The sequence below is a fragment of the Lissotriton vulgaris genome, chromosome 2_1 (genome assembly GCF_964263255.1).
Source record: "Lissotriton vulgaris chromosome 2_1, aLisVul1.2, whole genome shotgun sequence".
Lineage (NCBI taxonomy): Eukaryota > Metazoa > Chordata > Amphibia > Caudata > Salamandridae > Lissotriton > Lissotriton vulgaris.
Window position 1 is genome coordinate 647,291,548 of NC_141687.1, and position 17,820 is coordinate 647,309,367.

General features: G+C 45.1%; 1 protein-coding gene across 1 annotated transcript in view; it reads right to left on the reverse strand.

The window, feature by feature from the left end:
* The window catches only part of VPS13C (vacuolar protein sorting 13 homolog C), a 2,437,235-nt gene that overhangs the window by 1,203,222 nt on the left and 1,216,193 nt on the right, over positions 1 to 17,820 (reverse strand). Inside the window, exons 47-48 of the mRNA XM_086955811.1 lie at positions 4,813 to 4,963; positions 4,218 to 4,371 (exon numbers count right to left, since the gene is read on the reverse strand). Of these exons, the coding sequence (XP_086811937.1) occupies positions 4,218 to 4,371; positions 4,813 to 4,963 (305 nt within the window). The remainder of the gene's footprint in view (positions 1 to 4,217; positions 4,372 to 4,812; positions 4,964 to 17,820) is intronic.

A 17,820-nucleotide genomic window follows, 5' to 3' on the forward strand; every position in this document is an offset into this window, starting at 1 on the left:
AAAACTGGTCCTATTCATTTGTATTGACCATGACTCTCTCTGCAGGGGCACTCCCAAACGTTTTGCTTTTACCCTCAACTGTTTTGCTGAATTTATTTTCTTTGTTCTTAGGACACACATTACCACTGCTAACCTTTGATAAAGTGATTGTGCTCTCTTCTTAAAACATGGTAGAATTGGCTTACACTCAACTGGCATTTTTAATTTTCGTGCAGGTCCCTAGTAAAGTGATATTATGTGCACCCAGGGCCTGTAAATTAAATGCTACTAGTGAGCCCGAAGCACCGATTGTGCCACCTACATGAGTAGCCCTTTTAACATGTCTCAGATCTGCCACTGTAACCTGTGTGTGATGTAAATGGTCATCTATACCCGGCAAAATAAACCTTTTGCCAGGCCCAACATTTCCTTTTTTCTAAACGTACATCACCCCAAGGGTAGGCTGTGGACAGCCCAGAGGGCAGGATGCACTGAATTTAAAAAGTTGGACATGTACTTTTAAGTTTTACATGTCTTGGTATGAAAATCTCTAAACTACATTTTTCACTACTACAAGGCTTACCTCTCCCACAGGATAACATTAGAGTTGCCTTGTGACATTTAATAATCAGTAATCTGCAAATAGGAACAGGCAAACTGTTAATGTTCGGTGTCTTTGTAATTGTAATGAAAACTCGTCTCTCATGGTCAAGTCGGATTTCTAGTAACAGTTTTAAAAATGCCACTTTAAGAAAGCTGCAAAAAGAACAATTGATGGACAGAATGCTAAACAATGTCATACATTCACCCCAGTATAGAGATCTGGGCCTAAATCCATATTTTTTTTGCTCCACATGCATTCCAGTTTAGACCCAGCCATATGCAAATCAGTATTGACCCTGTTCCCCATGGGAACAGCCTAGCCCAAACTGCCTGGCCGGTCCTCCCTGGACTGGAAACAAGTATCCTAGGACCGGTTTCAGGGTTTTACCCCTCATCAGCCCGGCTAGCTTGACTCCAGTGGCATGGAGATCACGGGCCTCACGTCTGGGCATACCCGTCCCACTCGGAGTGACAAATGCAAAAAGAACTATTGATGGACAGAAAGCTAAACAATGTCATACATTCACCCCAGTACAGAGATCTGGGCCTAAATCCAACTTGTTTTGCTTCCCGTGCTATTCCAGTTTAGACCCAGCCATATGCAAATCAGTCTTGAACCTGTTCCCCATGGGAAGAGCCTAGCCCAAACTGCCAGGCAGGTCCTCTCTGGACTGGAAACAAGTATCCTAGGACCAGTTCCTTTTGCACTTTTAGAAAGCCAGAATGTTCCTGCCTTAGTCTTTTAGTGTCTGCAGCCTGTCTCTGGGTCACATAACTGGTTGGAGCTGACAGTTGGGCTTGGTGTATTCCTGCTAGAAAGCCACACATAACAGAGAGCTGGGAAGACTGAGCTGGGCAAAGCCCTACTTACTCTTGAACAGAATGTGTGCTGCTTCCACACAAAGGGATGCATACTACTGTAGTTAGTCTGGAGACAGGGCAGGGAAGGCAAAGTGGACTTCAAAGGGGAAACCTCTAGAAGATTATCCCACTTCAAAGAAAGAACCAGGTATAAGTATTGGACCTCAGACCAACTCTTTTGTACACTTCTGGACCTGTGTAAACTCTGCCAGGAAGGAGGACTGGGTTATTGGTTAAAGGGCTGCCACCCTGCTAGACTGCTGCCCTGCAGAATTACTGCCTTGCTGGATGGCTGCCTTGCTGGATTGCTGCCCTGCTGTGCGGTCCTGCTGCCCTCCTGCCTGAGTCAGAAGCATTCGGAGCCACACCTGAAATGAGGGCTACAAGAGTGACCCCCAAGGGCTAGCCTGCTGGACTCCTGTTCAAAGCCACAGGGAAATAACAGGCTGCCACCCACCTGAACCAGCACCCAGATCCAGCAGTAGCAAGCATAAGACCCTCTTGTTGTGTCTCTCAGGTCCTGGACCATTGGTGTGGCCTCAGAGAGGCTGAATTTAATTTTTGGAGTCTTTGTCGGAGGCTGGCTCAGTATACAGTGTCAACCTATGGTGAGTCCAGGCAACCTTTAGTGATATTGTTTAGGTCCGTAAAAAACAAACCTCTCAAGGATACCTGTGGAGAGAAGCTAAGGCTTTTTCAGGAGGGTTAAAAGTGGGTGCATTTACCACTATTGTCAGTCAGCAAGCTTACACATTAGAAAGAACCACATCAGCTGAGTATAAAAATAAATTGTATTAATTAGCACAGACTATACACTAACTTGGTGTAGCTCCTACTCGGAGATATAAAATACACGCAAGAAATACTTCAAAAACAGGTAAGTAGCATAGGAAAATACATGGGCCCCTATTGGGAGGGGGTGGGGGGCAAATCATATACTAAAATAGTGGTATGTGAAATGGTTACCAAAACGGGACTAATACCAAAGGACGGAGGACATCCAAGGTGAGTAGCCAGGGACCCTAAGGTGCCCAGATGCGGAGTGATTACCCAGTTCATGGAGTAACACATAGTAAGTTGTGGTTGGCTTTTTATGATTCTACGACCCTTCCCAAAGGACCCCAAAGGAACCACTTGGATCAAGGAATGTTGGAGTCACACAAAAAGTGGATACCCAGGGAACCCTGCTACCTACACCATGGTGCCCGGGTGCATAAGCTTGATGTGGTGTCGGAATCGCTTGTTGATGCCAATGGAGGATCGTGGAAGATCAGCAGCTACAGAGTCTTGTGGATCAGGCCGGCGGAATAAGGACATGGAATCCAGATGAGAAGAACCTGAAAGCAGAGAGGACAGAGTCCAAACCACCCAGAGGTAACTAAGAGGCATAGCCGCACAATACCATAGAGGCTATTGCTGTAGCACGGGGAGGTTGAAGCAGCAGCTGCGGAGACCAGGCGTTGATGCAGGAACACAAGAGCCGTACATGAGCTGTCTCATGCCGGTCAACGAGCGCAGGAAGGACAGTGGCAAGCAGGACCACCAACAAGCAATGGTAAACGCAAACAGAGGTTTATGAGAGAAAATGCTGTGTTGCAGCACAGTAGGTCTGTGGGACTAACCCAACAAGGTAAAGTCAGAGCTGGCCTTCAGCACTCAGGAGAGCCAGCAGGAATCAATGGAACCCCTCAAGGACCCTCTGGCAGCAGAAACAGGGAGTCGCAGGGAAGCGTCAGCAGTACAAAGGAGATGAAATACCATGATGCATACGATGCAGGCAGGAAGTTGTTCTTGGAAGTGTACAATGCTGGAGGCTGGGGCTTCTTGGAGCTTGAAGATCCTTTGTGAAGAGAGCCGACAAGCCTTGACAAAAGCAAACAGACGCAGTGCACAGGGAGGCAGTTCATGTTAGCTGGAGAGAGATCACAGTTGCCCAAGTTGCAGGGAAGACTGATCAGGCCTCTGGAGAGCCAGCAAACTACCACCTATGTTGCCGAGCCGGGCGATGTCTGTGGGACACCAGGACCAGCAAACCAGTCATTGACTTAGAGAGGCCTTCGGATGCAGAGATTCATTCTGGTTATGATGCAGGCAGAGTCCTTGGTGACTCGGAGGATGCACGGCCACAGAGTTGCAGAACTTTAAGAAGCATAGGGACGAAGATGCATCAGGAAGCATTTTTGTTAAATGTTTCATCTTTGTAACAACATCTCTGGATGACATTAGCATGAAGGGTGTTGAATAATATTATGCAAAATTGGGATGGAGCTTGTGTGTTAAGGTAATGACCTGTATTTAGACGTGTTCTGATTTGCTTAAGAATTGATACTTTTATTCATACCATAATGATTTTAAGGTTTCTCCAATTTTCCATGTAAGAATTGTGCTTAAGAATCCCTGCATTTCGGGGGTGCCTCTGGGAGATATTTAGCTTTCTTTGATGCTACTAGGGATGTTGTCTGACCTTTCCTGATCTTGCTGCTCATGTGTCAAAAAGAAAACGTTATTTGCATGTGTTGCATGAACAATAATCATTGGTAAGTAGAAGAGAGAGCAGAATAAGACCAAGAGACGTTTTGTAAAGAGGAGATTCAGTCACGATAAAAATAGTGATGGCATTGAGGATACTGCAGATTCTCCAGCCTGTGAAAGAGAGGGCATCATCTAATGCCACCGCCTGCCCTTGGGATGCCTAGAATGAAGCGAGGCAGAGGGAAGGCAAAGACCATGGATTACGGTAGTTAGCACAAGTGACTAAGAGGTCTAAAAATTACCTTTTAGATGCTCAATCGCACTTTGTGTATAGTCCCCTTTTGTTCTTCTGACATCCTGATCGGTTTGCAGAGTACTTGGCTGTGTGGATGCCTCACCAAGATTTTCCAGCAAAATGTTCATAATAACGGTTAAGTCATTTTGACTAAGAGAAATCTGCAAGAAATGATTATAAATCAATAACCTTTAAGTTAAAGCCTGACAAGAAACAACAGAAAAGTCTATCAGACAATACCCCGTTGCAGTATTTACAATAAATGTGCTAATATCCCAAACATGGTAAAACATAATACAATTCCTCCTTTCAAATTGAAAACATCAAAATGCATCTTTCCAATCAGACTTGTTGACTGCAGCTGAAATCCTATTCGCCCTACCTAGACATCTGCCTAGTCTTACACTGGCCTACCGGAGGCAACTGTTTCAAAGTAAAAATAACACTGTCGGGTGAAGAACATGAAGATCCCGTTATAAGAAAACATATTCTGCCTTTACTCACAAAGGGGAGATCCTGGAGAAAATCTATGTTTAATGATGTAGCATCAAACCTTAAAGAATTCGAAGTACAATACATACAATATAGTAACATAAACGTACCTGCATAGGTTTTAAATCGCCTTTAATAGCCATCGCTGGAATTTCTGGATACCATGCCGCAGCCAGGTTACGGTTTACTGATAACTGCAGATTCACTGGCTGCAAAATCTCTAAATCTGGCTGCGTAGAAGACTCAGTTGCTATGATTGTTCTAAAATAAATTACAAGTGCATAAACACCAAGATGCCATACCAACAGAGAAAAAAGTAGAATATACTGTAATGAGAGTTAAAATAAATTATTAACAGGGAAATTAAGGAAGGGCTGGTTATTTTAGAAGTACCGTTTTCATCTCTGCAAACAAAAAACTCTAAACTCTCAAACATAATTGGGTGTGAAAGTATGTGAACAATGCCCTTGGCAAGACGCATTGGCTGTTTGCCCTTCTCCAAATATCTTTTTTTCTTTTTTTTTTTTAAACCCTGGCGTATCCGAATTTGAAGGAACTAGAAATCGTGATTAGCGAATAAGTGGGTCGCCAGTTAGAAGTGAGTAGTTCTAAAACATCCAGAGAAAGCATTGCTACTTTAAAAAAAAAGTTTAACCTTTCTTTTATAAAAAAAAAAAAAAAACCTGTAAGCATCCTTTGCAGTTGCCCAATTCTTTCAATGAATCACACAGATGTACTCGTAATGGTGTGTCTCATGCAGATATAAAGAATCTTCAGTAAGCGATTTTTTGTGTGAAAAATATATGTTCGGCAAACCAGTATTTATTGGCAAAAGTGCATAAAAGAACAAGTTATTTACCTTCGGTAACCCACTTTCGGGAAGATACTAACCACACATCCCTCTCCTTTAGAATATTCGGAGAGACTGGACGGAATCTGGACTTTTTTTTCAGCATGGCAACTAAAAGTCGGTAGGTGACATTGGGCAAATACAATCTTGTCCCGCCAAGGAACTGCTATTACGGAGATACATATAAGTACCACCCGGGTGCGCTACGGTCTGTTTCTTTCTTGACACTCTTGGACATAGAGTACAAAAAACAATTATCTATCCTAGACTGCAAAACAATTATCTATCCTAGACTGCAGATCTCTAATTCGGGTTCTTTTTAGATGGAAAAATAATCCATTTCATGGATCGGGGAATTGGGAGGGCAGTGCACCAGGATATCCTCATGTGTGATAGTTCTCTTTCCAAATATACTTAACAATATCCACCACAAAGAGCATTGCCAAAGGTGAGTAAGTTCTTATACTATGGATACTTCTAACCACAAATTCCTCACCTTGTGACTAGATACAAAGTAGTGCCACCCCAGGTGGTGGGTCTATGGAATGACTCAGATCAAAAAGCCCTTCAGGCCCAAATGGGCAAAATGCCCATCTTGACGGACCCGACTTCCAAGGTAACAGTGCTTTGTGAACATATGCACTGATGGCCTCGTAGCAGCGCAACAGAAATCCAAGACAGGCACTCTGTGTGTTGGCCAAGTAGTAACAAACTTGGCTCAAGTAAAATGAGACCATGATCCTTCAGGTACCTGCTTCTTAGCTATCTTTTGCAGATTTTTATGGAGAGGACTATTCACCTAGAGATGGTTATTTTCTGTACTGCCTTAATACTTCTTCCTTCCGAGAAGCCCACAAAGAGTTGATTGTCCACCCAATTTAATTTGGTACAATCAGTATAAAAAATGAGGGCTCTCCTGAGGTACACAGGGTGCAGTCTCTCCTGCTCTTTTGAGGGGTGAGGTGGGGCAAAGAAAGACACAATAACCTGCCCTATGTGGAAAGGTACTCTTAGATCAAATGCAGCTTGAGTTCTCAGTGTGTCTGGAAAGAATGTTGTGTAAGGAAGCTGAATCAAAACTGCATACAGATTACTAAAATGACTAGCTGATGTGATCGTGACTAGAAAAAAGATGTTTAGGGTCATGAGATGAAGAGTGCATCTGCGTATTTATTCAAATCGGTACATATCAGAAAAAAAAGAACCAAACTTAAGTCTCACTCTGGCATTACAAAGATCTTCAGAGAAAACATACACTGTAAATCTTTAAGAAATCTTATTACACAAGGAGATTTAAAGACGAAGGCTGACCTGGACACTGCAAAAAAGCCTTAAGAGCCAACAAATAGCCTTTAACGCTGCCCTCCATAATGGCTTCCTGAGTCAATGACACAACAAATAGGTTACTTACAATTGGTAGCGCTTTATTTGGTAGAGACAGGATCTAGCCGCAGATTCCTCATCTTAGAATTCTCCACAGGAGCCAGAGTGGATTCTGAAATTTTTGCACAGCAGTACGTCGGTAGTGGGAGTCGACCTCTGGATGTGATGGTAACGGAGTCCATATCAGCACCTCCACTGACACCAGTTTCTTCTGTGACTATTTTTTGCACCAGCAACGCGGAGCCACTATAGAACTCTCTATGGAAATGGTATGCCAAAATACAGACATCTTTGTGTCAAACAATTACAAAGACCTGAAGAAGGGCATCAGACTGCCACGGAAGGGATCTTGTAGGTACAAGGACTTACAGGTCAGAGAGCGGGGAAGATTGGTGGGTCGTTAAGAAATCTGTGGCTAGAATCGGTCTTTACCAGAAACGGCATTAGCAAAGGTAAGTAACTTATTCATCTGATATAGACATCAAGCCGCATATTCCTGATCTTACATTTAGAAACCCAAGCAACACTCTCCTTAGAGGTGGGTCTGTGAAGGGAACTGAGCAAATGATCCCTGAATAGAACTAGCCGGCCCACAATGAGATAAAGCAACCAGGCTGTCTAAAGAATTATAGGTTAAGCCAAGAAGACGCTCCAGTAGAAGGACTGTGGGAGGCCCGCATGAGAAACATGTGGACAACATTACCCACAGCAGAGGGATAAGGAAGTGTAGGAAGAAAACACTTCATAGAAACAATAATACTATAGAGCCCTGCCAGAAATATTCAAACCATGACTGGACAAGAGATGTGCGTAATGATACTTGAGGGGGCTCCCTGCAAGCGCCACTGCTCCAGCTTTAATCTGGAGCTCTCAGGCCAGAGTACTGTACCTGCAGCTCAGGCCTCCCCCGGACCACGGTGGCTGCGGGGGCTTGTGTTACATCACTAAGACACTAAGAGAAGACTAAAGGACCAAGGAAATCAGCACATACCACTGAATTAGAGCTCCAGCTCTTTGTCTTGGAAACTAGAACGTGAACCAACCCGACCCTGTGACAAAGAGGAAAAGGAATCTCAGAGCACATCCACGACAATAGAATTGCAAGAAAAACAACAATGTTTGGTAGAGACCCGTCTCAGAAGGGGAAAACAATCCAAGAGAGAAACCAACCCTCCGAGACTACGATACATTGAAGCCCAGAGGAGAAAGGTAAAAAATGAAAAGCATAAGCAACAACCAATTCAAGGTCGAACTAGAGTCTCAAGAGAAGCACAGTGACAAAAGTAAATATGTATGCCCTAAGAAAGTAGTTCAGCCTAACTATACTTGCAATTTATACCTGTATATACGTGAACATGTATATACCCCTCTAGCGATACATATAAATATAGATACAAATGCCTACATACGTCTGTCAGAATACACCAGAAGTGTTATTCCCATTGGGGAAGCAAACCCGCAGACTCCCTTGACAGGTGTGGAGCCTAACCAGTGTAGGAACAAGGAAGTACTGTAGAATACAGGTATCCAGTTCACTCTGGTCAGTGAAGTGCGAAAAACAAGTGAGGAGCAGAAAAACCTTGAATATGAATCACAAGCACTGCTGTGCACGCAGAAGCAAGGCAAAGCCAGAAAACAAGATTACATGAGGCCTTGTCAAAGCCAATAGTAAGAACTCATCAGCAAGGCAAAGCCAGAAAACAAAATGACATGAGGCCATGTCAAAGCCAATAGTAAGCACTCATAATTTAAATGTACTGTTCTACTCCATGACAGCTCTCACTAAAAGACAGCAAGATTACAAGACAGAAGAGAAGCAGGCATATGCAGGACCATCTCATATATCCAGGTTAAGGTAAAATAACACACTAAAGTCAGTTAAAATGGTGGTAGTTGAAGGTCATCATAGGGTGCCCAACCACAAGAGTGGTTCTTTCACTACACCAAAGCAAAGGAGTTCTCAAGTATTCTAATGCGCTCCCACACGTTCCAGCCCCGTAAGTTAGTGAAGCTTGCAAAATTAGAAAACATCTCCAAAAGTATAGAAAACAATCTTTAACATGAATAACCTAAATTAAGTGCACAACCTGGGGACTTGTGTGTGTGTGTGTGCAGAGCTAAGGCTAGACAGAGTCAGAATTCAAGATGGAGTTTAGGGCATGTCAAAGCCAATAGTAGGAACTTCATAAAGCTTCCCAATGTACAACATAATACATATTTGGGCACCACTGCCTATACCACTACACTCCGAGACAGAGGTGTACATTCCCCACATTTCTCTCATATGCTTTCAAATGCACATCCCACACATTCTGTTCCTGGCAAGGCTGTTCTACTCTGTGAAACTCTCCCACTCTGAAGCTACAAGGAGATAAGAAATTAAACCATGCGGCAACATGCAAGTACAGAGTGGATTAAAACACAAAGTCAATGAAAACAATGTTAGTCAAAGGTCATCATGTGATCCCAATACATGGGAGAGCCCATAGCACTACACAGTTGTAGAAGGCTGGCTTAGTTTATGGCACCCACTTTTTCAAGTGAAGCAGGCAACCCTCATGGTGATTTTAGTGACTTTTGATGATAAAGAAATCTCTCAAAGTGGTAGCTCTGGAGAGCAGCCTTCAGGTTTATCTTGAAATTGTGTTATGCAGCTTGTTTTAACAGTTTAATCTGTAATATAAATTAGATGAAAATAAATCATACAGGGTCTATCAAAAATAAGTCTATTTATTACAACACTATCACTAATCACATTGGTACATCTTCTAATCGGAGATGTCCACACAATACACCAAAATATTTCAAAAGCAATCAGGTAAGTAGCACACAATACAGTTTTTCTCCAGGGGGAGACCAAACCATATAATAAGAAAGTGGAATGCGAATTGCTAAAGAAGAGAGGATTTGCACCAGAAGACTCAGAGGTCCTGGGTACACAAGGAACCACCCAGGTGGGGTACCCAGGTACCCCACAGAGGCTGTGTGCAGAGTGGAAATACAGCTACGTGTCCAATAGAAGTCAATGGGGAAGTTGTGTTTGCAGTTTGGAGGAAAAATGACCCTTCCTGAAAGACCCAGAAGAAACCCTTTGGCAGACAGAAGGTTGGAGAGTCACACCGCTCGTGGATGCCCCAGGAATTGGGTTACCTTCACCAGGGAAGCTGGGTGGATGACATCAAAGGAGATGCTTGTGGAGAAGACTGTAAAGGAGTCCAGTGGAATCCAAGAGTGGATTCTGGAACTGAAGAACCTGCAAGCAGAGGGGACAGAGTCTATACCACTCAGAGGTGACGAGAAGGTATGGAGCCGCAATGCCCACCGATGTTGAGAGGTTCTGAAGAAGCGGCAGTGACATTGTCACTACAACTGTGAGTACCAGGTGATGGCGAGGAACACCAAGTACCATGCACAAGCTGTCCCAAGTCATACATCGGTGACTAGGAGGTCGGTGTCTGGCTAGAGGACCAACAATCTGTTGGGACCAGCAAGGTATAAGAAACTCACCAATTGCAGGAGAGTCAGAGCAGGCTCGGAGCAAGCAGGGGAGCCCACTGAAGCAAGAGAAGACCATCAGGAGCACACACAGGCCGAAGGCACACGAGTCGCACGAGGACCTCCGGCAGCCTACCAAAGATGGAGGCTCACGATGCAAGGACTACAGGGAGAATGCTGATCTTCTGGAAGTGGGATGCTGGAGCGTCTTCCAGCGCATAGATCCCTGGACTGCAGAGTCAACAAGCCTTAACAGCGGCAAGTCAACACAGTGCACAGGGATTAGTTCCCAACGGTTCTGACGAGGGACACGGACCTCAAATTGGTGTTGCTGGGATTCGGGAAGTCCATAGGATGTCAGGAGCAGTAGACCGGTCAGCTTCGTTGTGGTGCCTGCAGATGCAGGGGAGTGACTCCTTCACTCCAAGGGAGAATTATTTGTGTGTCCTTGATGCCCACAGGACTGTTGAGGAACCTGAATAAAGCACAAATACAGACGAAGACTTGAAGAACACAAGACCAGGACCAACAGGAGTCTTTCCGGTTGCAGTTTCGGGTACAGTCAAAGTCCAAGTGTCCAGACGATTTAAGAGCGATGTAGTTTCAGGGTTGAGTCTTTTCCCATGATGAATCTGAAGACCCAAATACAGGTAAGCCCTTAAATACCCTAAGGAAAGAGTCGGAATGACTCAGTGGTCCCTCCCAGTGGAGGGGCTGGACAGAGGGGAGGATACTCCCCTGTCCTTTGTCCAGTTTTGCACCAGAGTGGGGACCAAGGGTCCCTGAACCGGCTCAACCGGAGGATGAAAGGAGGGCATTAAATGTACCCTTCAAAGCAGTCTGGGGGTGCTTGCCAGTGCCTCCACCCCAGCCCAATACACTAAGTCCTGTCTGGGAGGTGGTCACATTTCCCTCTGACAGGAAACCTATTGTTCTACCTTCCCCGGCTCCAACTTGGCACAGCAGCAGGAGGGCTAAATCAGGTTTGAGGTCAGCAGCAGCACTAGCTTGCTGACAGTCCCTGAAAGGCTGTGACCAGGAGTACAAGGGGTACCCTAGTCCATCGGATCATACTTACAACACTGGAATCAGTGTTGTGGTAGGATTTCAACATGTTTGATACCAAACATGACTGGGTTCGGTTCAGACATTATGTAGTTAAACATCTCGTAATGACTGATGTCCACTATGTGTCTTAAAATGGCAAACCACACTTACAAAGCCTGAAGAGTAGACTTCGAGGTTTGTAGGGGTGTCCTGCTCAGGCAGGTGCACCCTCACACGTATAACTAAGCCCTCTGCCCTCAGGACTGTAGAGCCTGCTATAAGGGTGACTTATAGGTTTTATTTGCAGTGACCTCCGATATAAGGAAACTTATATATGTTGCCTGAGGTGCAAGCAGCACATCACACAGGCTACAATGGCAGGCCTGCAGACACAGTTCAAGTGGACTCCCATGGGCGGCGCAATACATGCTGAAGCCTGGTGTACCTTTGCCCTGGGTACCATATACTAGGGACTTACAAGCGTATGCCAGTAGCCAATTGTAGAGGTGCCAAAATACTTACAATGTCAATTAAGGGGAGAAAGCACAATTGCTGGTGTCCTGATTAGCAAGATCCCAGCAGACTAGGTTAAAAACACAATGACACCAGATAAAAAGTGGGGGTAACCAATAAAGCAGATTCTACTTTCTTATAAGCGTGATGTCAGAACCAATCTTGGAGCGGAATGGAGTGAGCTGAATGGAGCTACCCGAATGCGCGCAGGGGTACTACACATGCAAACGTTTTTGTTTCCAAGCTGATGTCTGAGGAAATTCAAAGGTAAGGAATCTGCAGCGAGAAGTCACTATTAGATATAAGTATATACAAAGTATATGCAGAGCGTACTAATAAAATCCATCATCTCTTATGGTTGGTTTGCTAGTGTTGTCCTAGGGAGCATCCCTGTGCCCCCATTCCCATTCACTGGAGGGGTTTGTTCCCCAATCAATAATAGAGGTTACTTCATGTGTGGTCTAGTGTAGGAAAGTGCGCCTTTTTTGCATGGTTACCAGTGCTTTTTGCTGCCGTGGGAACCTGATTGGCAGGGACCCAGAGCACGTCAAGTCACTTTGCATCAGTATAACGGACTTGATGTGCTCTGGGTCCCTGACAATCAGGTTCCCAAGGCCTGTGTTTTTTCCCCCAAGACTGTACCTTGTATCCACAACTGGCACATCCCTGGCTACAGGCAAGCCAATTGTAAAAGGTACCATGGGAACCAAGGGCACTGTGACCAGGGAAGGCCTCAAAAGGCTGCAGCACCTATTGTGCCATCCTCAGTAGCTCTGCACCTAAACACACAAAATGCCAATGCTTGCTGCATGTTTTGGTGAAAAGAAAAGTGAAGAGTCGACATGGCACACATGTGCCATGCCGTCAATACACTGCCTGAGGCCTAGGTAAGTCATCCCTCTAGCAGGGTGCACTAGCCCTAAGGTGAGGGTACAGAGGCATGAGCCCTGTACCCCTACAGTGTCTAAATCCATTCTTAGACATTGTAAGTGTAGTAAATAAAGAGTATATGGTCTGGAAGCTGGTCATTACAAACGTCACAGCTCCATAATGGCTTTACTAAAAACTGGGAAGTTTGGTAACAAACTTCTCACCAAATCAAAGTAAAATGCACTCAGAAGGCATCTTAGAGATGCCCCCAGAAAATCAACCAGCCCTGGTGTGGTTCCTGAATGGCTGCCAGCCATTTGCTTCCACCAGACAGGTTTCTGGACACCTGGGTAGAGAGCCCCCACTCTCTGGGTCCTGAAACAAGCCCATCCTGGGCAGAGGTGTCATTCCTCCTCCCGAAGGATGAGTTGGATCAACAAAAAGGGAAGCTTCAAAGGCCTGCTGCCTTTGGATGCTGTCCCTGCCTTTTGCTGCCCACAGCCACTGGCTCCCACCGGTTCTGGCCCCCACTTTGGGCTTGTAAATTGGCGGGAAATCCAAGCTAGGAAGAGAGGTGTGCTCAACTTTGCCAAACCAACCCCTCAGGTGTGGAAGGTGAGGTAAAGCACACATCTCAGTTCCCTTCATCTTGAAGATGAGGGGACTCAGGCAATTAGGAAGAGGCTCATGCACCCTCCCTCTGGAGGGTGGCATAATAGGATTGTATCCACCTCTAGGAAGGCCAGTGCTTAATTTGTGCCGGTGCTTAGCACCAGCACTTAATTGTCAGGGCCGGGTCTATACACGATATGAGGTGCTGCCTGCTCAGAGTTCACTCCGTTCTCCACTGTGGCAGCGAAGAGCTGATATCGCTCGATACTGTGCTTGAAATATTTCAAATTGGGTGCTGTGGACGCCCGCCCTATTATGCAACACACAGTGCCAGAAACTGCCTGGGTCCCTGCCTTAGCTAACACCAATACATCACAGTAGCGCTACCAATGACCGATTGGAAAATATGTTAGTACGCAGGCCCGTCCCTCTATGGCAAATCCTGACGTATGGGTCCCAACATGGACCAATGATCACTATTTACGCCCGCGGTCAGCCCCAGCAGCATACTGCGCAGCCTCAGCACTAATCGGGCTCTGAAAGCAGAAGAAGCAAACTGCAAGTTAAGCAGCAGGCCTCAGGTAAATTTAAACTCCAACCGAGGCGGTAAATTTAAATCAGTGATGACCCACTGCCCCTGCCGATTGACTGTGGGGGCCGCAGCCGCCGCAGCAGCCCACTGCGCAGCTCCGCTCTGAGCTGCGCCTGCTGTGAGCCTGAGTGATTCGGGAGGGTGGGGGCACGTGTGCTATTCGAGTGAGAGAAGTTGCGACCAGACTCTGGGGAGGCGGACAGTCGGCCCGTAAACCGGAATTCCATGCTCTACTCACAAGTAAGTGTGAGACAATCGGAGTTACAAATTTTCTTTTTAACGTTTGCCAGGGGAAATAAAAGAGTAAATGGAGCGTAAACTGTGCTTCCTCTGCACTTGCGTCTTGAGATTATGGACGCACGAAACTAAGTGCTGAAGTTTCCGGACCACATTTTAACTGCCTGCACTGAAAGAGAGCTGTTATTTGTTTAAATTATGTAGCTGAATGGAGTCAGTCCGCTGCTCCTTGTAAGCAGCTGCTGGTTTCCCAATTGCTGCACTCTGCAAGGCTAATACTTTACTTTGGTTTTCGTCTATATTTCAAGCTGCCTCAGCCTACACTGTCCATTCAAATTATATTTTACAACTTCCCCACCGCCTCGTTCAGGTGAACTTTAAACATCCACATTCCTTCCTGTGAAGCCTCAGTATTGATAGGATGTCGGCATCGTTCCCAGCTATTCTATGGGTAAATGCTTCTTTTCTTAGCAAGAAATTCTAGCAAAACGGGCCTTTTCTCTTTCATTTTACCCCCCCCCCCCCCCCCCCCCCCCACAGTCGGAAACAATGGAAGAAGTCTCACCATGAGGAAACATCCCCAGTACGGAAACAACACACTACTGTTTGAAGCTGGAGCTTCCTGCATCAGTTTACCAGAGCAAGTGCAGAGAGCGGCCTCCCCAACCTGGCAAAGGCCCGCCCTAGGAAGCCCTCTATAAGGAAGTCGTGATGCTTTCGTGTTGTATGTATGTAGTCGGCATCACCGTGGCCTTTCCATCGTTTCTGCGGACAATAGTAACAGCCTCAGAAAGAATGGTTCATGGCAGAATATGAAACGATGCACATGCAGGATGTGTGTGACGGGTTCACAGCACAGCCTTATATCATCGACTTTAATGGCTTCGCTGGATGCCATGACAGCTAACAATAAGGTTCTTTAAAATAAAAAATCTTAAGCACGTAGTAAAAGCCCTGGGCTCATGTAACTCGTTGGCTCTCCGCGCCAGGAAGTAATCTGTTCATGGGTGCAGTTCTTTCACAGGGGGGACATACAGTGGAGCCTTGTTATCATGGACCTTGAAGTCCTAATCATTTGAAGATGCTCAGATTCTTTCAGACTCGCAGGTCGACTACAGAGTGAAAGATGAGACAGAAGCAGCTGAGCAAGCAGCTTGTTTGAATCACTTTGAGTTGAAACCAAACATATCTGTTTAATACATTTGCTTTAATTAATCTGTCGATTAGTTCTTCTGGAATCTGCTTTTCTGAGCTCAGAACGATAGGATAAAGACGTGCACAATGACAGTATAACCACAGAAAAGAAAGTTAAATGGTGTGGCAGTGGCACCACTTCATGTTTGGACAGACAAGCATGTGCTGCTGTCAGTATGACAGCTCTGGATTTGATATGACTGCAAATAGTATTCTCACCAAAGACCCACAGGAACTACAAGACTGCTGCATACTTTTAGGCTAACATTGGTGAGACAGTGCACCTTTAAGGAACCTACCACTCTTGAAACAAACCAGAATTGATTCGTTTATATTGTGAAAATGACGTGCAAATGACCCCACAGAGAAGAAGATCAAGCCAGTGAAAAGCAGGGTAAATTCCCTGACAGTCTTGGAGAAAGCTGCATGATTCCAGGCAGAGCTGTGACCACTATGGCCTCAGCAGAGGCCCTGAGTGTTCAGCCAACACCTCTTTCACCTTTTTCAATATGGTAGACATGATTCTGGTGCCATGCCTGCTGCAGCATTCTTATTATTTGTGGATATCTTAGAGCACATCACTCACTTTTTAGGGGTCTTGTGGTGCTATAAAATAGTCTTTCAGAAGGAAATGTTGGTGTTAGGTTTCAGTGCTAAATATTAAAACAAAATACCATTAGTAATAGTAAGCATAATGCAAACATAGAGCTTTTTTCTGTATAAGGGTCGTTAGAGTCAATTTTGTTGTGCTAACTCACCTGCTGCCTTCCATGCCGGTAGCACTGCTCCACGACCACAGTTCTGTCAAAAGGCACCGGTCGGCTGACAAGGCTTGCAGTCACGGTCTCAGAAGAGCTTGTCTCTGAGTGGTGAATCTGCTACCATTCAAATGACGCTGCACAGTAAGCCCGAGTCCGACTCCCGCACTGCATGCAGTACTGAACAGGCAAGACTCGAGCACAGGTGACTGCAATGAGTGGGTCCACTACTGTTGCAACTTCGAGACATTACATCTGAGGACGATTTACGTATTTTTCATGTAGGGGACTCACATCCTTCTGTTGTGGGCCGGGTCCCACGCGGGACAGAGAGGCCCTGGAATCTACACTAATTCTCTCAATGCTGACTTGATTGATTGATTGCCGGCAGGAAGGAGGACCCGGGGGGCCAGTGTGGGCGAGGCTGCTGGGCATCTGTGTTTTAGTAGTTAAGCTAACTTGCAATGGATACTGTTGATTAATAACATTGATGCTTGAATCAACCTGAGTTGCCTGCGCCCCCGTCCTGTGGTGTACTGAGTCTGAGAACTGTGCAGTCATGCAGCCCGACTCTGCTCTGCTCAGTTTTCAGCTGCCTGCCGTTAGTACAATTTAGTTCAGTGACTTCTTAGTTACTCCTTGCTCAAATGGGTGCAATTCCTGAAATAATTTGTATGTCTAAATTGCTTAATGCTCTCGTGAGAAAGTGTCACTGGTAGTCGTTAAAATGTCACTCATAATTACACTGAAATTGTGAAAATGTCACACTTAGCAATATGAAACCTTGGCAGCTATGAACTAAAAGTCAGTCTCAGTAAAGTATAGCCTGTGGTTCTGGTGTCCCGTCTCACTACGTTCGATTCAGTTTGCTAACATGGGGCAGCCCGGTCCCTGCTGCAGTCAAGCAGAAGCCATGATGGTAAGATGCGTGCCGGGGGCAGTAACTCTTTCTGCAACATGTAAGGAACAACCTTTTTTTTTAAATATAGTACTTAGTGCATAGTACTTTAAAAACGAACTCGGTGGTGCTCATTTATTGACTTCAAAATTAAGTCATAGAATGAAAGAATCCCATGTTGTATTCAAATCTTTGCTACTAGGCACTAACCTACTGAGCTATATTACTGGCATTCTAGACTGAAATGTAATGCAGTGTAGAAGTTCAAGCGTCTTAATTGTTTCTTGTATGAGCATTTTCATGTTGTCGTTTTTTTACTGTTAGTCAGCCCTGCAGTACCTAGCATTGCCATGGGCACTATTATGTGAGAATCTGCTTGGAATGTAATTTATTTTAAAAATAGAGAGAGGAATGTGCTTGAAAAAGCATGTTTAATGAAAGAAATGATTCCTCTTGAAATGGGAGAAACAGGCTGGTGTTGTGGATGGAAGTTCACAGGCACTCCAGAGGAATGGAGTGACATTCCAGTCATGGGAATGTTATTGAAAGGGATGTAATTAATGTAATATAACATACCTATTTCTTGTACAGGATCAGTAGGCTTGCAGCACGTGCAAGTATTTGCGCTTTTAGCATGTCCATGTGAGAGGCACCTGTTTAAGCAAAACA